General features: G+C 43.6%; 1 protein-coding gene across 3 annotated transcripts in view; it reads right to left on the reverse strand.

The window, feature by feature from the left end:
* The window catches only part of SLC24A4 (solute carrier family 24 member 4), a 75117-nt gene that overhangs the window by 21592 nt on the left and 33522 nt on the right, over window positions 1-20003 (reverse strand). For all 3 annotated transcript variants that reach the window (XM_040411594.1, XM_040411593.1, XM_040411592.1), the window contains exons 3-8: window positions 18108-18184; window positions 10853-10927; window positions 6850-6934; window positions 2897-3000; window positions 2541-2615; window positions 2118-2143 (exon numbers count right to left, since the gene is read on the reverse strand). In XM_040411594.1, coding sequence (XP_040267528.1) covers window positions 2118-2143; window positions 2541-2615; window positions 2897-3000; window positions 6850-6934; window positions 10853-10927; window positions 18108-18184 — 442 coding nt within the window. The remainder of the gene's footprint in view (window positions 1-2117; window positions 2144-2540; window positions 2616-2896; window positions 3001-6849; window positions 6935-10852; window positions 10928-18107; window positions 18185-20003) is intronic.

Below are 20003 nucleotides of genomic sequence, written 5' to 3' on the forward strand. Positions count from 1 at the left end.
CACTGTGTACATACATTACTTATCCTGTACTGATCCTGAGTTACATCCTGTATTATACTCCAGAGCTGCACTCACTATTCTGCTGGTGCAGTCACTGTGTACATACATTACTTATCCTGTACTGATCCTGAGTTACATCCTGTATTATACTCCAGAGCTGCACTCACTATTCTGCTGGTGCAGTCACTGTGTACATACATTACTTATCCTGTACTGATCCTGAGTTACATCCTGTATTATACTCCAGAGCTGCACTCACTATTCTGCTGGTGGAGTCACTGTGTACATACATTACTTATCCTGTACTGATCCTGAGTTACATCCTGTATTATACTCCAGAGCTGCACTCGCTATTCTGCTGGTGCAGTCACTGTGTACATACATTACTTATTCTGTACTGATCCTGAGTTACATCCTGTATTATACTCCAGAGCTGCACTCACTATTCTGCTGGTGCAGTCACTGTGTACATACATTACTTATCCTGTACTGATCCTGAGTTACATCCTGTATTATACTCCAGAGCTGCACTCGCTATTCTGCTGGTGCAGTCACTGTGTACATACATTACTTATCCTGTACTGATCCTGAGTTACATCCTGTATTATACTCCAGAGCTGCACTCACTATTCTGCTGGTGCAGTCACTGTGTACATACATTACTTATCCTGTACTGATCCTGAGTTACATCCTGTATTATACTCCAGAGCTGCACTCACTATTCTGCTGGTGCAGTCACTGTGTACATGCATTACATTACTTATCCTGTACTGATCCTGAGTTACATCCTGTATTATACTCCAGAGCTGCACTCACTATTCTGATGGTGCAGTCACTGTGTACATACATTACTTATCCTGTACTGATCCTTAGTTACATCCTGTATTATACTCCAGAGCTGCACTCACTATTCTGCTGGTGCAGTCACTGTGTACATACATTACTTATCCTGTACTGATCCTGAGTTACATCCTGTATTATACTCCAGAGCTGCGCTCACTATTCTGCTAGTGCAGTCACTGTGTACATACATTACTTATCCTGTACTGATCCTGAGTTACATCCTGTATTATACTCCAGAGCTGCACTCACTATTCTGCTGGTGCAGTCACTGTGTACATACATTACTTATCCTGTACTGATCCTGAGTTACATCCTGTATTATACTCCAGAGCTGCACTCACTATTCTGCTGGTGCAGTCACTGTGTACATACATTACTTATCCTGTACTGATCCTGAGTTACATCCTGTATTATACTCCAGAGCTGCACTCACTATTCTGCTGGTGGAGTCACTGTGTACATACATTACTTATCCTGTACTGATCCTGAGTTACATCCTGTATTATACTCCAGAGCTGCACTCGCTATTCTGCTGGTGCAGTCACTGTGTACATACATTACTTATTCTGTACTGATCCTGAGTTACATCCTGTATTATACTCCAGAGCTGCACTCACTATTCTGCTGGTGCAGTCACTGTGTACATACATTACTTATCCTGTACTGATCCTGAGTTACATCCTGTATTATACTCCAGAGCTGCACTCACTATTCTGCTGGTGCAGTCACTGTGTACATACATTACTTATCCTGTACTGATCCTGAGTTACATCCTGTATTATACTCCAGAGCTGCACTCGCTATTCTGCTGGTGCAGTCACTGTGTACATACATTACTTATCCTGTACTGATCCTGAGTTACATCCTGTATTATACTCCAGAGCTGCACTCACTATTCTGCTGGTGCAGTCACTGTGTACATACATTACATTACTTATCCTGTACTGATCCTGAGTTACATCCTGTATTATACTCCAGAGCTGCACTCACTATTCTGCTGGTGCAGTCACTGAGTACATACATTACTTATCCTGTCCTTAGCCTGTATTACACATTCTATACTATATTTAAAATAAAATGGTGTCATTAATAAGCTCAGTAATAAACAGCCTGCTTGTTGATGGTTTCCAGGCAGCAACAATTTTATGTTGGGCAAAATAAAAACGGGAAAATGAGTAAAAACAACCAAATAAGAAATGTTTAGGACTTTGCTGGAGATTTGAGAGGATGGACTGGATTTGTAATGACAGGTCAGGGTGATGCCGGGTACTCACCAAACGATATATTCATCGTATATAAACTGGAAGAGAAGAAACAAGAACACAAACAATCACTACACTGTCACATGGAATGAAATAACACAATCTGACAGACAAGGGGCTAAAGGTACCATCTAGGGGCCCGGCTTGCAGCCGATCCATTGCTGCCTGTTACACCCCACAGGACCCACCGCTGCCCCCTTCTCTGTTGAAGTAACATGGGGGGGGGGGGGCAGCTGAATCCACAGTCACTGCGTCGGAGCAAATAATTCTGTTGTGTGCACTGAATGGCGGATTAATATACCGTCCTGGATGTTTGGTTATTAATTATTCATGAAAATCTGTCCTGGATAATATTCACATTCAGCACAATGCAGCTGTCAGGTTCCGGAAATATCGCCATGAATATGTACGACGAACGGGGCGGACGTCACTTACGATTATTAATGCTATTATTGCTAAGATGTAGTACATGGAGTCCCGGAACAAAGACCACCACGTCAGACGCACGACCTGCAGGGACAGGAAAGGGTTAATGATAAAGATAGAGAGAGAGGAGACAAATATAAGAGATAGAAAGATAGATGATAGATAGATAGATAGATAGATAGATATGAGATAGATAGATAGATAGATAGATAGATATGAGATAGATAGATAGATAGATAGATAGATATGAGATAGATTGTAGATAGATAGATATAATAGATAGATAGATAGATAGATAGATAGATAGATAGATAGATAGATAGATAGATAGATAGATAGATATGAGGTAGATAGATATTTCTTACCTGCCCAGCGAATACTCCACATACACCAATTATACATAAAATATTAAATACAGCTGAACCAACAATGGTCCCGACTCCGACATCACCGTGGGTGATAAAAACTCCTAAAAGACCAGAGGGAGACGTTATAATCCTGTGTGCGGAATAATCTCATCACGAGTATAAATCTGACACCAGAGAGCAGTCGCCTGAACAATGCAGAATTTTTAATGACCTTCATCTATAACTTCTATCAATATGGAATGTTCTGTGTAGATTTGTGACTGTTTCTACTGGACCTCAGCATCTGGTTATACACTCACCTAAAGAATTATTAGGAACACCATACTAATACGGTGTTGGACCCCCTTTTGCCTTCAGAACTGCCTTAATTCTACGTGGCATTGATTCCACAAGGTGCTGATAGCATTCTTTAGAAATGTTGGCCCATATTGATAGGATAGCATCTTGCAGTTGATGGAGATTTGAGGGATGCACATCCAGGGCACGAAGCTCCCGTTCCACCACATCCCAAAGATGCTCTATTGGGTTGAGATCTGGGGAACTGTGGGGCCATTTTAGTACAGTGAACTCATTGTCATGTTCAAGAAACCAATGTGAAATGATTGGAGCTTTGTGACATGGTGCATTATCTGCTGGAAGTAGCATCAGAGGATGGATACATGTTCTCATTCTGTTTACACCAAATTCGGACTCTACCATTTGAATGTCTCAACAGAAATCGAGACTCATCAGACCAGGCAACATTTTTCCAGTCTTCAACAGTCCAATTTTGGTGAACTCGTGCAAATTGTAGCCTCTTTTTCCTATTTGTAGTGGAGATGAGTGGTACCCGGTGGGGTCTTCTGCTGTTGTAGCCCATCCGCCTCAAGGTTGTGCGTGTTGTGGCTTCACAAATGCTTTGCTGCAGACCTCGGTTGTAACGAGTGGTTATTTCAGCCAACGTTGCTCTTCAATCAGCTTGAATCAGTCGGCCCATTCTCCTCTGACCTCTAGCATCCACAAGGCATTTTTGCCCACAGGACGGCCGCATACTGGATGTTTTTCCCTTTTCACACCAGTCTTTGTAAACCCTAGAAATGGTTGTGCGTGAAAATCCCAGTAACTGAGCAGATTGTGAAATACTCAGACCGGCCCGTCTGGCACCAACAACCATGCCACGCTCAAAATTGCTTGAATCGCCTTTCTTTCCCATTCTGACATTCAGTTTGGAGTTCAGGAGATTGTCTTGACCAGGAGCACCCCCCTAAATGCATTGAAGCAACTGCCATATGATTGGTTGACTAGATAATTGCATTAATGAGAAATAGAACAGGTGTTCCTAATAATTCTTTAGGTGAGTGTATATTCAGGGTGGAATCTTATCCCCATGTTATACCAGCGCTGGCCAGCAGAGGGCGATCTCCTCCCTCCCATACCACTGTAAGTGACCTGGATCTCGCTCCCAGAAAGTTCTGCCCCTGTGGATTATGATATCAGTATACAAGTGTCGGCTCAGAGATAATTTCCAATCTCCATTTTCTCCCTTTCGCACCTTCGATATTAAAGTTCCATTTTCTCACCCCTGCGGTCAACCTGGAATGTGACAGTCCTCGAAAATATAACAATAGGTGACACCATTTTTGGAACAATCCCTTAGGACTAAGTCTAGACAGAAGGCATCCTGAATATCTATATTATATCACAACAGAAATCTCTTAGGCCTCATGCACACGACCGTTGTTGTGGTCCGCATCCGAGACGCATTTTTCGCGGCTCGGGTGCGGACCCATTCACTTCAATGGGGCCGCAAAAGATGGGGACAGCACTCCGTGTGCTATCCGCATCCGTTGCACCGTTCCGTGGCCCCGGAAAAAAAATATAGCATGTCCTATTCTTGTCCGTTTTGCGGACAAGAATAGGCATTTCTACAATGGGCCGCCAGTCCTGTAAATTGCGGAAGGCACACGGGCGGCTTCCGTTTTTTTGCGGACGGCAAAAAACGGCATGGTCGTCCCTTGCAGACGAGCGTGTCCGGATAGAAATGAATGGGTCCGGATTCAGTGCGGGTGCAATGCGTTCACCTCACGCATCGCATCCGCGCGGAAATCTCGCCCGTGTGAAAGGGGCCTTACTCTGATATAACCTGGGCCAGACAGATGCTGGATTATCAAATGTTCTGGATTATGGGACAACAGATCAAATCAAATTGACTAATGAAGGTAGAAAATACTGGATATCTAATGATGGATTAAAGGAATTTTACTCTAACAGGTCACAGAATCATCAGAATTTCTGGATTATTGGATGCTGGATAAAAGGAATTTTAGGCAGGTTACAGAATTAGAATTCCTGGATTAAGAGAATTTTTTGTAGACAAAATGAACCCCCAGGAAGTCTTATAACAAAATAAATAAATAGATAATAGATAAATAATAATAAATAAATAAATAGTAAAATTGATAAATAATTGCCATATTATCGGAGATTACTGAAGTATTTCTGCCCGATTAAGGCCACATTCACACAACCTTTTTTAGAGCCAATTAAAGGGGTTGTCTCATCACCGCTGGGACCCGCACCTATATCGAGAACGGAGCCCTGAAAGTGAAGGAGGATGCACTGCGCATGCGCAGCCGCACTCCATTCATTTTCTATGGGGCCGTCAAAAATAGCAGAGCCTATTTCCGTCGGCCCTATAGAAATTAATGGGAGCGGGGGCCGCTCATACGCGGTATGTTCCCATTCACTTCTATGAGGAGCCGGATTGGTGGTGGCCGGACCGGAGTCCTCCAGCCACCACGTTGCCAGGCTCCGTTCTCGATATAGGTGCGGGTCCCAGCGGTGGGACCCGCACCTATAAGACAATGAGGGCATATCCTAGCAATATTCCCCCATCGTCCATGATGAGACAACCCCTTTAAGATATATCGGGCTATTCACAGTGAACATCGGCTGTCATAAAACAGTCCATTTTACCTATTTTGAGGTGTTTTCACGGCCAGATGGACCTCACTGAAATCAATGGGTCGTTTGTAATGGCAGTATAGACAGGAGCGCACCAGGATAAGGGCTGTTAAAAACAGCTACAAGAGCCTTTCAGGGATTAAAAAACAAAAAATCACCTCATCCACTTGAACATGCGAGAACACTCGCTCCTCGAACCCTCCCTGTTCACTGGATGCAGCAGGACCTGCAAGCCATGCGTCATATGATGCTGGGAATGTCAGGTCCTGCTGCATCAAGTGAATAGCGAGGGTTCGAGGAACGAGGGTTCTCGCATGTTCAAGTGGATGAGGTGAGGTTTTTTGTTGTTTTTTTTAATGTCGGCGTTATAGGGGTTGGGGGACTACGGGGACATTATACATGGGGGCACAACTGGGGCCATTTTAAATGTTGGGGGCTATTATAACTACTGGGAGGCAATAAGGAGGCCATTATGTATACTGGGGGCCTTTATGACTACAGGGGCCACAAAGGGCTGCATTATTTATACTGGGGGCACTATGGGGGGGCATAATATGTATACTGAGGGCACTGCAGGGGTTGCGGTGTTAACTTAAAAACCCCATTAGAATCATCCATTTTAATGGCCATTTTTCACCTTCATTAAAAACGGATGGTAAACGGCCATTAAAAACAGATAGACGGCCACAAAAAAACCGACAATGTGTCGTGTGAATGTAGCCTGAAGTTGTTGTTTTTTTACAGCAATACCGGGCCTCCTGGACTATTAGAATTTCTGGATTACTGGATGATGGATTAAAGGAATTTTAGTGCGTAAAATTGGTGCCAGATTCTGAAAATACCAGAACATGGGGGGTTTAGCCTTCAGGATAGGCTAAGAATTTATGAACCATAGGAGGGCAGATTAAAGGAATTTCAATTTGAAACACGAATCATGACCGATTAGTCAATGAGGCACGAGGTACCTAATGCCTCATTGCTATCACTGGTCCATAGGCTGAACTTACCAATGACAGAGGCGAATAGCTCAGGAGTGGAGCTGCCCGCCGCCATGAAGGTCGCCCCGGCCACATCTTCACTCAGGTGCAGCCTCTGTAAAAAAATTAAATGGGAAATCAGAGCAGATCAATCCCCTGATGTTCAGGCAGCGCCAGGTCCCAGCCGCCAAGCAGATGCTGCCAGTTCCGGAGGATTCTGGGAGATGGGGATTGATTGACGTAGAGGCAGCTGGCGGCTTATGTTCCTATATTATGCTGCAGTGATTCTCAAGATTCTGAATAAGATCCAAATGCACAGCAGGTCTGATGATTAAAGGTTCCTGTGCTATGGTGGCGGGATTTAAAGGGAACCTGTGCAGCCATAGTGCCGGGAATTAAAGGGACCCTGTGGTGACATGGTGCCTGGAATTAAAGGGACTCTGTGCAGCCATGGTGCCGTGAATTAAAGGGACCCTGTGCAGCCATAGTGCCAGAAATTAAAGGGACCCTGTGCAGCCATGGTGTCGGGAATTAAAGGGACCCTGTGCAGCCATGGTGCCGGGAATTAAAGGGACCTAGTGCAGCCATAGTGCTGGGAATTAAAGGGACCCTGTGCAGCCATGGTGTCAGGAATTAAAGGGACCCTGTGGTGACATGGTGCCTGGAATTAAAGGGACTCTGTGCAGCCATAGTGCCAGAATTCAAAGGGACCCTGTGCAGCCATAGTGCTGGGAATTAAAGGGACCCTGTGCAGCCATGGTGTCGGGAATTAAAGGGACCCTGTGGTGACATGGTGCCAGAAATTAAAGGGACCCTGTGCAGCCATGGCGTCGGGAATTAAAGGGACCCTGTGGTGACATGGTTGCTGAAGTTAAAGGGACTCTGTGCAGCCATGGTGCCGGGAATTAAAGGGACCCTGTGGTGACATGGTGACAGAAATTAAAGGGACCCTGTGCAGCCATGGTGTCGGGAATTAAAGGGACCCTGTGCAGCCATAGTGCTGCTGAGAATTAAAGGGACCCTGTGGTGACATGTTGCCTAGAATTATAGGAACACTGTGCAGCCATGGTGTTGGGAATTAAAGGGATTTTGTGCAGCCATGGTGTTGGGAATTAAAGGGATTTTGTGCAGCCATGGTGGGGGGAATTAAAGGGATTTTGTGCAGCCATGGTGGGGGGAATTAAAGGGTCCCTGTGTGGGTCAGCTGTCAAAAGACACTGTGTGAACGCTGCCTAAAGGCATTAATTCTTCTTAAAGATGTATAGTAAGTGTACAATGAAAATTTCGGTAGCTTTCTGAGAGCCTGTTTTTCAATTGCTCACCATTTTCAAGATCTCTGCTGGCCGGCAGTGAATGAAAAAATTCTTCTCTACACCCAAAGGCAGAAACCTGTACATAGTATTCCGTTTAGACAATCCTCTCTGAGATAAACAGGTTGAACTCCAGACTGATACATTGTAACAAACTGTCCTGCTGCTCACAGAGGTTTAGGCTGGATACAGTGGTAACAAACCCTCAGCTTTGAGAAGACTTAGGCCAGGAAAGTATTTCATCCTCTGGATGTAAATAATGCTTCCATTCAAGATCTGTTGCAATTGTATCCAGCAGAAGAAATCTCTCTTGTCCTTAGTTTGTTACAATGTAGCAGTGCAGGTAAAATGTGTCAGTCTGGAGTTCAGACGGTTTATCTCACAGAGGATTGTCCAGACTGGATAAATTGTAACAAACCCTCAGCTGTGATACGTATTAGGTCTGTTCAGGTCTTCAGGCTAGAATGCACCAAGTACAAACCTTGCGCCACATGAATTAAGGGGGGTGGCCTCACAGAAAATGGTCATGGCATATTGCGAGGGGGTGGGCATCCAAACAAAGTAAACCCATAGATGGTAAGAATAGGGCCCAATGTTTCCATTCACTGACAGCAAGCAGAGATCTTGGCAATAATATGGAATTGAACCAATAGGTCTATTAGAAAGTTGCAGATCCTCTCATTATACAACATTATGCTTCATTCCTGAGTCTTCCTGCCACAATAGGGTTAACGTTCATTAAGTTTTAATACCGCTACTGCGGCGGTATTTTCCTGCCTCCGGTTGTTCCTCCGCTCGGCGTCTTGATTCTCTCTTCGCAGCGTTGTGTCCATTGTGCCTGCAAATCTTTGTTCCTACGTTTCCCTGTCACCTCTCATTATCATGTGACAACCCAGCGACGTCCCGCAGAGATCGTGAGCAGCGGCTAAATCTGAACAACTTCAAACGCAACGCTCGTCTCACCGCAGGATAATGGATGGGAAGCCACGAGATGGCAAGGATAGCTTCCATTATCTGGAAATCTGCAGAATTTTACACCAGGTGGTGCCCTCTGGGGGTCCAGAGATGAACAGCAACAACCAGACACTAGACCTGTGATGACTAACCTCAGGCGCGGTCAAACTACGACTCCCAGCATGCTCCATTCATTTCTATGGAGTTCTGAGAACAGCCAAGGAAGTGTGCATCTTGGGAGTTGTAGTTTTCCCGCAGCTCTAGTGCCGTAGATTAGTCATCATAGTAACTAGACCAATACATCATGGCAATGACCTGGCACAGGGGGCATTACTATTTTAGGGGGGCACTCAGGGGGCATTATTACATTCAAGTGGGCCTTAATATTTTAAGGGGGCACTTTCTGGGCATTATAAAATTTTAGGGGCACTTATAGACATTGTTACCTTCAGACAGGCATACATTGGGCATTATTACTGTCTATATGGGAAAAATGGGGCACTATTACTTTTTAGGGCACTCACAGGGGTTATTATTATTTATTAGGAGATACAATGTAGTCATTACTGTCTAGAGGGCAGATAGGGGGCATGTAAAGGGAACAGCGGTGAGCATTGTTACTTTGTGGGGGCACTGTTAGTGTGTGGTGCACAATATGGGGCACCAATGTATCTGCCACTCTCACTTTTTGAGCTGTATTACTTTTTAGGGCACTCACAGGGGTCTTTCTAGGGGATACAATGTAGTTATTAGAGGGCACATAGGGAGCATGAATACTATGTAGAGGGAACAGTGGTGAGCATCATTACTTTGTGGGGGCACAAAAGATGGCACTGTTAGTGTGTGGTGCCCCATATGTGGCACCAATGTATCTGCCACTATTATTTTTTGGGCACTATTAATTTTAGGGTACTCACAGGGGTTATTTTAGGGGATACAATGTAGTTATTAGAGGGCACATGGGGGGCATGAATACTATGTAAAGGTAACAGAGGTGAGCATTATTACGATGTGGGGGCACTGTTTTTGGGTGCATTGTTTTCAAGAGTGCTGACTGCATAGCCCTAGTTTTGGTGAGTCATTATAGTCATCACACAGTTATATCTGAAGTATAATATTTGGGGGGAACTGTGCCATGGAGCAATTATAGGGGCAGTGGGAGCAGCAACAGGCACAGATTTTGTAGGTCAGGGACAAGTAGGAAGGGTGCTGGAAAGGTGAGGAGTTCAAGATGTCTATGTTGAAACTCTTCAGATAGATGTCGTGGACAGAAGAAGTTGTCATGGTGGTCTGGGCCAGATGGAAAAGATGGGGAAAATGAATGCTTCCAATCAGAGACATCAACTGTAAGTCATTGGATATAACTGTCTGTCTAAAACTGATGTCTACCACTGTATTGTCACCGTCTGGGGCTAATGTTGGTCTTTCAGTAGCAGCATGGAGATAATATTAGTCAATCATAACATACATTAAGAGGGTCATGGTGTGGCATTATCTAAGTTTTCTGAGCTGTTGAACCCATAACTACGCCTCCGCGTACCCCAACGTGTTGTTACTGTCTACAGACCAGGAAAGGCCTGTTCCCATCCCAGAGCATTGCCTGTGTCAGTCTTCACTGTAGCTCTAGCATTCCTTTCATGAACCAAGAGGTGTAGGATGAACAGTGCTGTAGATCTGGTGCAGTGCATGGGATTGTGAGAGGAAAAGATGATTAAATGATACAACATGGCTCAAACTAAGGGGATCTTACAGTAAATCAATCATCTCACCTCACAGATCTTCTCCATGGATGGAACAAAGAAGTCATCGCACACGATCGCCAGGGCATAGAACATGTACAGAGCCTGTGATCAAAGAGAACAAGGCATTTCACTGCCGGCGTCCACACATCAGATGAATAATTCAGGGGTACATTCAACTCCTCCCTCACAGCAGAGATTCCTAGAGTCGCCCCCCAATACAAGAAATGGGGGCATGCTCGGCTCAGAGGGGACGCGGGTCGTTCAGGAAATCAGAGCAAATGCGTTTTAATGTCAGGGATTAATGAGTTCTCCTGCAGAGAGAACGACATCTGATCCGGGAGAATTTACTATCGATCTCCTGAGTGGATCAGTAATGCGAGGCCGGTGGGACTCTGATGGCGAGATAATGGTGCTGATTACATTACAAGGCTGTAATAATTCTCTCTATCATTACCGGCGGAGACCTCAGACCTCTGACTCTTGCGCCACGGTCAATAGTCCCATCGCGGGATGAACGAGAGGCGGCATAAACAGCGAACTCCCAAATTATGGAACGTGCATAGATACTGCAGCTCAGCAGACAGTATCACACATGATAGGATTACAGTGGAATGCATACGTTTGGGCACCCCTGGCCACAATTACTGCTACTATGAACAGTTAAGAAAGTTGAAAAAGAAATGATCCCCATAAGGCATAAAGTTAAAGACGACACATTCCCTATGTATTTTAAGCAAAAACACTTCATTATTTTAATCTTTTACATTTTCAAAATAAAAAAAAGGAAAAGGGCCTAAAGCAAAACTTTGGGCACCATGCATGGTTAGTACCTAGTAGCACCCCCTTTTGTAAGTATCACTGCTTGTAAATGCATTTTGTCGCGGCCAAGAGTCTTTGATTTGTTGTTTGGGGGTTTTTCATCCATTTTTCCTTGCAAAAGTCTTCCAGTTCTGTGAGATTCCTGGGCCGTCTTGCATGAACTGCTCTTTTGCTGTCTATCCACAGATTTTCAATGATGTTCAGATCAGGGGACTGTAAGGGACATGGTAAAACCTTCAGCTTGTGCCTTTTGAGGTAGTTACAGGTTGCAGTTTTCTCAGTTTGAAATGTAATTAAGAAATGGCAGTTAACAGGAAAAGTGGAGATCAAGAGAAGGTCTCAAAGACTAAGACAGCTGCTCGTAGGATTGCTACAAAGGTAAATCAGAATCCTCGCTTGACTGCAAAAGACCTTTAGGAAGATTTATCAGACTCTGGAGTTGTGGCACATTGTTCTACCTTTCAGCGACACCAAATATGGCTATCATGGAAGAGTCATCAGAAGAAAACCCTCTCCTGCATCCTCACTACAAAATCCAGCATGAGAAGTTTACATAAAAACATCTAAACAAGTCCTGTGGACCGATAAGGGTAAAACAGAACTCTCTGGCCACAATGAGCAAAGGTATGTTTGGAGAAAAAAGGGCCCAGAATTTCATGAACAGAGCACCTCTCCAACCTTTAAGCATGGGGGTGGATTAATCATACTTTGGGGTTGTGTTGCAGCCAATGGCACGAGGAACATTTCAAGGGTAGAGAAAAGAATGGATTCAATGAAATTCCAGCAAATTCTGGAAGCAAGCATAACACCAACTGTAAAAAAAAAAAAGCTGAAGTTGAAGAGAGTATGACTTCTACAAATGGATAATAATCCTGTCTTAGTGACGAGCGGCAGGGGCAATATTAGAATTCGCAATATTTTGCGAATATTTGGGCGAACATTACATCAGCTTTATATGCAGATAGAGTGCTCCAATATATTTGCGATTGCACAAATCGGCAATTAATGATGCGCATATTTCTGCCGCAATACATGCAACTTCACATTTTATCAGGTCTGAGTAGATATTACTGATTGGTGCACTAAGTATTGGTGTGACATCACAGCTCTATGTCTGTAGCATGTATGTATGGACAGCAGAACCTATCAGCTCCACTATATCAGGATATAACCTACACTGACTATCTCCCACTAACTGTCTGTATTATATATATATAAGCTAACTAACTAACTAACTAACTATCTAATGTAATGACACAGGAAAGCACAGAGCACAGCAATAACACTGCTCTCTCTCTCTCAGAACTGCAAAATACTGCAGAATATGGCTGCTGGGGAGGTTCTTATATAGTAAGGGGTAGGCAACTTTCCTATTGGTTGCTAGGGATGTGGCTAAGCTCAGACAAAGACATTGCAGCCTTCTCATTGGCCCACAAGCAAGAATCAGGGAGGGATCAGAGGTTCAGATGAAAAAAAATCTAGAATATTCGTGAATACGAATAAATAGCACTATATTCTAAATCTTCGCAAATTCTCGAAGTGGCGATATTCGCGTTTAAAATCTGCGATTCAAATATTCGCGCCCAACACTAAAACACACCTCAAAATCCACAATAAACAACCTCAAAAGGGGCAAGCTGAAGGCTCTACCATGGCCCTCACAGTCCCCTGATCTCCCATAGACCTCAAAAGAGCAGTGCGTGCAAGACGGCCCAGGAATCTCACAGAACTGGAAGACATCTGCAAGGAAGAATGGATGAAAATCCCCCAAACAAGAACTGAAAGACTCTTGGCTGCTACAAGAAGCGTTTGCAAGCTATGATACCTCCCAAAGGTGGAGCTACTAGGTACTAACCATGCAGAGTGCCCAAAGTTTTGCTTCGAGCCCTTTTCCTTTTTTGATATTTTGAAAATGTATAAGATGAAAATGAAAATAAATTTGTTTGCTTAAAATACAAAGGGAATGTGTCTTCTATAACGTTATACCTTTTGGAGATCATTTCATCTTCAATTTGCTTAACTGTTCACTGTACCAGTAATTTTGACCAGGGGTGCCCAAGATTTTACATGCCACTGTATATGTAGGGGATCAGCAGACAGTATCACACATGATAGGACTAAACAGAGCACATCACAATACAGTATCACATATGATAGGCTTAGATACAGCGGATCAGCAGACAGTATCACACAGGATAGGATTAGATGCAGCAAATCAGAAGTCATTATTACACATGACAGACTTAGATACAGAAGCTCAGCAGTCAGTATCACACATCATAGGTCATCATGTTACTGATTTCTTAGGGTATGGCCACACAGCACAGCCATGGAAACCGCAGTGTTCATTGTTAATACTGATGGTCAATTGCCATTTGGTAAAGGCTCCCAGGCCTGCCATAGTCAAGTTCCTATTAAGCCTTGCCTATGGCAAAGCTTAATAGAAACACAAGGATTTTCCCACAGCATGCAATGGTAAGACATAAAATGAAGCTAAAAAATAATTAAAAATTCAAATCACCCCTTCCCTATTTTCCATTTAAAAATAAACAGTAAAAAAATAAACATAATTGTAAATAAAATAAAAAAGAGATCAAAATATAACTGCAGCACAGGGTCGCTATAGACCTACATATCAGATTAGTATGGCATGTATGTTCGCCTATCTTCCTCAGTGTTGCCAGGGCAGATCATTATTACATAAGGATAAACTAATTACCTCCCTGCAGGGGTATTAGTTGTGTGAATTTCTATGTCTGCTTGCAGTGAGTAGTAATATGGTAATTATGGTACAGTGCTAGTGACATCACACATCTGAAGGCAATGCTTGTGATATATCTGTAGAATACGTTGGTGACATAACATACCTGCAGACTACTTGGTGATGTCACATGTCTGCAGACTACGGTGGTGACATCACATATCTACAGACTATATTAATGACACATATCTGCAGACTACGTTGCTGACATCACATATCTGCAGACTATGTTGGTGACATCACATATCTGCAGATGACAGTGGTGACATCACATATCTACAGACTACATTGGTGACATCAGATATCTACAGACTATGTTGGTGATATCACATATCTGTAGACTAAGATGGTGACATCACATATCTGCAGACTATGTTGGTGACATCACATATCTGCAAACTACATTGACATCACATATCTACAGACTATGTTGGTGATATCACATATCTGCAGACTAAGGTGGTGACATCACATATCTGCAGACTATGTTCATGATATCACATATCTGCAGACTACATTGACATCACATATCTGCAGACGACACACTGTAATTATAAATGAATCATCTAAAAATGTAAGAGGAAGGATTTCCCGGCTGCAGATTCCGGATGAGTTATAATTGTCTGTAACAATATAAGAGCAATTCATCCTGGTCCACTCATTATTCCGGCGCAGACGCGGCCGCGTTCATCTAGAACATTGGGACGACTCTCGAGGATACCAATCACTCATGATAAACTTCTTACTGTAACATCTCAGAGCGCAGCCACCACCGGGGAGCTCATCCGCCTGACAGGTACAGGTAGCTCAATGTCTGACTGCGAACCCTTAAAGGGACCCACCCTCAAATTCCACAAACCATTGTCTTGTGTTCACTGGTAGACCTGGATCGGACCTGGAAAAGCTGGGTGACAGGATACAGTACATGGCCGCCTTTATAGCTTTCATGCAGTAGTCGTCCAGCATTCCCAGTGTCCTGAAAGGGCTTAGGGCTCATGCACACGACAGTATTTTGCGTTCAGTATACGGGCCATTTTTTGAGTTCAGTATGCGGAACATATACTGAACCATTCATTTCAATGGTTCAGCAAAAAATACTGAAGTGTCTCCGTATGCATTCTGTTTCAGTATTTCCGTACCGTGAAAAGATAGAACATGTCCTATTATTGCCCGCAAATCACGGTGCTTGGCTCCATTCAAGTCAATGGGTCCGCAAAAAAACCGGAACACATACGGAAATGCATCCGTATGTCTTCCGTATCCGTTCCGTTTTTGCTGAACCATCTATTGAAAATGTTATGCCCAGCCCAATTTTTTCTATGTAATTACTGTATACTGTATATGCCATACGGAAAAACGGAACGGAAAAACGGAAAGGAAACGGAAACAAAAAATGGAACAACGGATCTGTAACAAACGGACCGCAAAACACTGAAAAAGCCATACTGTCGTGTGCATGAGCCCTTATATGGAGATTTGTGCTCTTAATTTTGAGGAAAATGCATTTTAAGGGATTTATTAAAGGGGTTGTCGTCTCACTTCAGTAAATGGCTTTTATCATGTAGAGAAAGTTACTACAAGACACTTACTAATGAAAGTTACTACAAGGCACTTACTAATATATACTGCTCGTTTCCATGGTTATGACCACCGTGCAATCCATCAGTGGTGGTCGTGCTTGCACACTATAGATAAATAGCGTCGGCCTCTCTGGTGGCGGGGACCGTGGGAGCACCCATAGTCCAGCCCTTTTTTCTACAGTGTGCAAGCATGACCACCTCTGCTGGATTGCAGTGTGGTCGTAACCATGGAAGCTTTCTCTACATGACAAATGGCATTTAATGAAGGGAGACAACCCTCTGAGACTATGCTCTGGATAGGTCATCAGTATCTGATCAGTGGGGGTCCTAGACCCAGGACCCTCACCGATCAGCTGATTGAGAAGACATCGGCGATCAGATCCTGATAGGTCATCAGAGTAGTAAAGTCTCGGAAAACCCCTTCAATTGTAACCTTGTTCTTCTAAGGCCTCATGCACATAAACGTATTTTCTTTCCATGTCCGTTCCGTCATTTTTGCGTATGCATTCTGTTTCCGTATTTTGGTATTTTCATTACGCCAAAAAATAGAACATGTCCTATTATTGTCCGCCTTACGGACAAGGATAGGACTGTTCTATTAGGGGCCAGCTGTCCCGTTCCGCAAAATACGGAATGCACACAGACTTCATCCGTATTTTTTGCGGATCCATTTTTTGCGGACCGCAAAATACATACGGTCGTGTGCATGAGGCCTAATTTTTACACTTCATCTTAACCCCTTCCCGACCAGCCACCACAAATTTACGGCAGAAGTCGGGTATTTGAATATGGCAGACATCTGGGCTAATGTACGCGATTGACGATAACGTCGATCGCACACATGGAACTCCTGAAATGCTGGGGTCAAATGTGACCATGGCATCTGGGAGCTCAAAAACCAGGGAGCGTGCGCACGTTCCTGGGGGGTGCACCAGCTTCCCATAGCAAGGGATCGGGGAGCCCGAATAGTGTGCGCGGCAGCCTCGGTCCTCCTGAATGATCCGAGGCTGCCGCAGATAGGTTCCTATGAAGACCCTGCCTGTAGCAGGGCTCAATGGGAACATAGTGAAATGCTCATAGCACATTGGAGTTTATTTGAGAAAGAAAAATTGTATTTATTTTTTTAAATAAAAAAATTAAAATCACCTCCCTTTCCCCCAAATAAAAATTATTAAAAAAAATAGACACTGCATGCAAAAACACCAGTACTAATAAAATATAAAAACATCAAAATTGTTGATTCGCCATTTTTTTACCAATTCACCTCCCCCAAAAAATTTCATAAAAAGTGTTAAAAAAGTCATACTTCAAAATGGTATCAATAAAAAACAACTACAGCTCTGTAGAAAAAAAGTTATGGGGGTCTTAAAATGGAGATGCAAAGAATTATTATTATTTTTTTTTCCAAAGCTTTTTTTTTTTTTTTTCCAGTATTAAAACACAAGAAAAACTATATTAATATGGTATCACTGTAATCGTACTGACCCGGAGAATAAAGGTAACAGGTAATCAGTTTTACAACATAGGAAACAATGTAAAAACCAACCCCATAACGCTGTCAAAATTGTGTGTTTTTTTATAATCCCACTATGTTTTAAATTTTTTCCAGCTTCCAAGACATCCTGATGCATCCTGAACGGATTGCTCTCCAATCAGAATGCATGGGGATATGCCTGATCAGTTCTTTTCCGGTATTGGGCCCCTAGGACGGAACTCAGTGCCGGAAAAGAAAAACGCTAGTGTGAAAGTCCCTATTGGTCAGGTACATTTGATAGGCTTATTTGTTGCCAGACTGATACGTTTCCCCTGCACTGATACACTGTAACAAACAATCAGGACAGGAGAAAGAATTGTGCATTTGTGCTCCTTATGTCTTAGCTCACAGAGTATTGCCTGTACTGGATACAACTGTGAGAAATCACTGGCGTTGAGAGGCATTAGAACAGGTTTTCAGCCCCTGGATTCAATTAAGAAAGTTCCTGTTCACTGACTGCAAGCAGGTATACGATGACTGTAATGCGGAACATTGAGCTTTTCCTCCATGCTACACATCCTTGATATCAGCATTAATGCCCCGTTCATAGTTAATCCTTTCATTCTTGTTTTAAGAAGAGGAACTTACGCAGAAGATGTGCAGCAAGATGGCTCCTTTCTTCCGTTCTTTGATGGTGAATAAATCGTCTGGAAACTCGTTAATAGCTGCAGCAAAAGAACAATAATCACAGATCAGAGGAAGCATAAACCAAGCGCAGCGGACAAAGAAAGACAGCAGCTAAATACAGAGAATACGATGGACAACAAGAATGGAAAGTTCATTTGTGATGAGGCTTCAGAGCTGAAATCGTCCAGCAGTCCCTGCTGCATAAGTGGCTAGGAAGAGTGTGCAATGGTGATTTGCATTCAGGGAAGAGTCTGTAATGTAAGTAATGTATGTACACAGTCACTCCACTGGCAGAATACTGAGTGCAGCTCTGGAGTATAATACAGGATGTAAATCCGGATCAGTACAGGATAAGTAATGTATGTACACAGTGACTCCACCAGCAGAATAGTGAGTGCAGCTCTGGAGTATAATACAGGATGTAACTCAGGATCAGTACAGGATAAGTAATGTAATGTATGTACACAGTTACTGCACCAGCAGAATAGTGAGTGCAGCTCTGGAGTATAATACAGGATGTAACTCAGGATCAGTACAGGATAAGTAATGTAATGTATGTACACAGTTACTGCACCAGCAGAATAGTGAGTGCAGCTCTGGAGTATAATACAGGATGTAACTCAGGATCAGTACAGGATAAGTAATGTATGTACACAGTGACTCCACCAGCAGAATAGTGAGTGCAGCTCTGGAGTATAATACAGGATGTAACTCAGGATCAGTACAGGATAAGTAATGTAATGTATGTACACAGTTACTGCACCAGCAGAATAGTGAGTGCAGCTCTGGAGTATAATACAGGATGTAACTCAGGATCAGTACAGGATAAGTAATGTATGTACACAGTGACTGCACCAGCAGAATAGTGAGTGCAGCTCTTGAGTATAATACAGGATGTAACTCAGGATCAGTACAGGATAAGTAATGTATGTACACAGTGACTCCACCAGCAGAATAGTGAGTGCAGCTCTGGAGTATAATACAGGATGTAACTCAGGATCAGTACAGGATAAGCTGCTAGTTTCCATGGTTACGACCACCCTGCTATCCAGCAGCGGTGGTTGTGCTTGCACACTGTCACGGTGCGGTTCACCGTGACACGGTTTGCCGTGCAAGCTGGCTGCACGCCTTTTAAGTACTGGCTGCGGGTGATTCTGTGTAGGCTGGTTGCTTTTGGCTGCGTGCTGGCTGCGGTATGTTGTGTGTTCCTGCCTGTATTGGCTGTATTGTCTCCCTGTGGTTATTCAGGTCTGTTGTGCTCTTGCGTACTGGCTGCGGCTTTCCTTGTATGCTGGTTGCTAGGGACAACATACTGTATAGCAGCTAGGTAGGCTGCGGTTTCTGGTTACCCCTGACCTGATTTGGTACCTCCCCATTTTGGTTCTGCTGGGTTTAACCTCCCCGGTTCAGTTCCTGGGTGTGTCCTTTCAGGTGCGCTCGTTAGGCTGCTATTTCTGCTTTTTTGCGTGGAGTGTTTGGTCAGTCTTAGGCCTCATGCACACGACAGTATTTTTTCATGGTCCGCAAAACGGGGTTCCGTTGTTCCGTGATCCGTTTCCGTTTTTGTTTCCGTGTGTCTTCCTTGATTTTTGGAGGATCACCAGACATGAAGGAAAGTAAAAAAAAAGTTTTGGTGTCCGCCTGGCCGTGCGGAGCCAAACGGATCCGTCCTGACTTACAATGCAAGTCAATGGGGACGGATCCGTTTGACGTTGACACAATATAGTGCAATTGCAAATGGATCCGTCCCCCATTGACTTTCAATGTAAAGTCAGGAGTCCCTATTAATATACCATCGGATCTGAGTTTTCTCCAATCCGATGGTATATTTTAACTTGAAGCGTCCCCATCACCATG

This window comes from Bufo bufo, chromosome 11 (genome assembly GCF_905171765.1).
Source record: "Bufo bufo chromosome 11, aBufBuf1.1, whole genome shotgun sequence".
Classification (NCBI taxonomy): domain Eukaryota; kingdom Metazoa; phylum Chordata; class Amphibia; order Anura; family Bufonidae; genus Bufo; species Bufo bufo.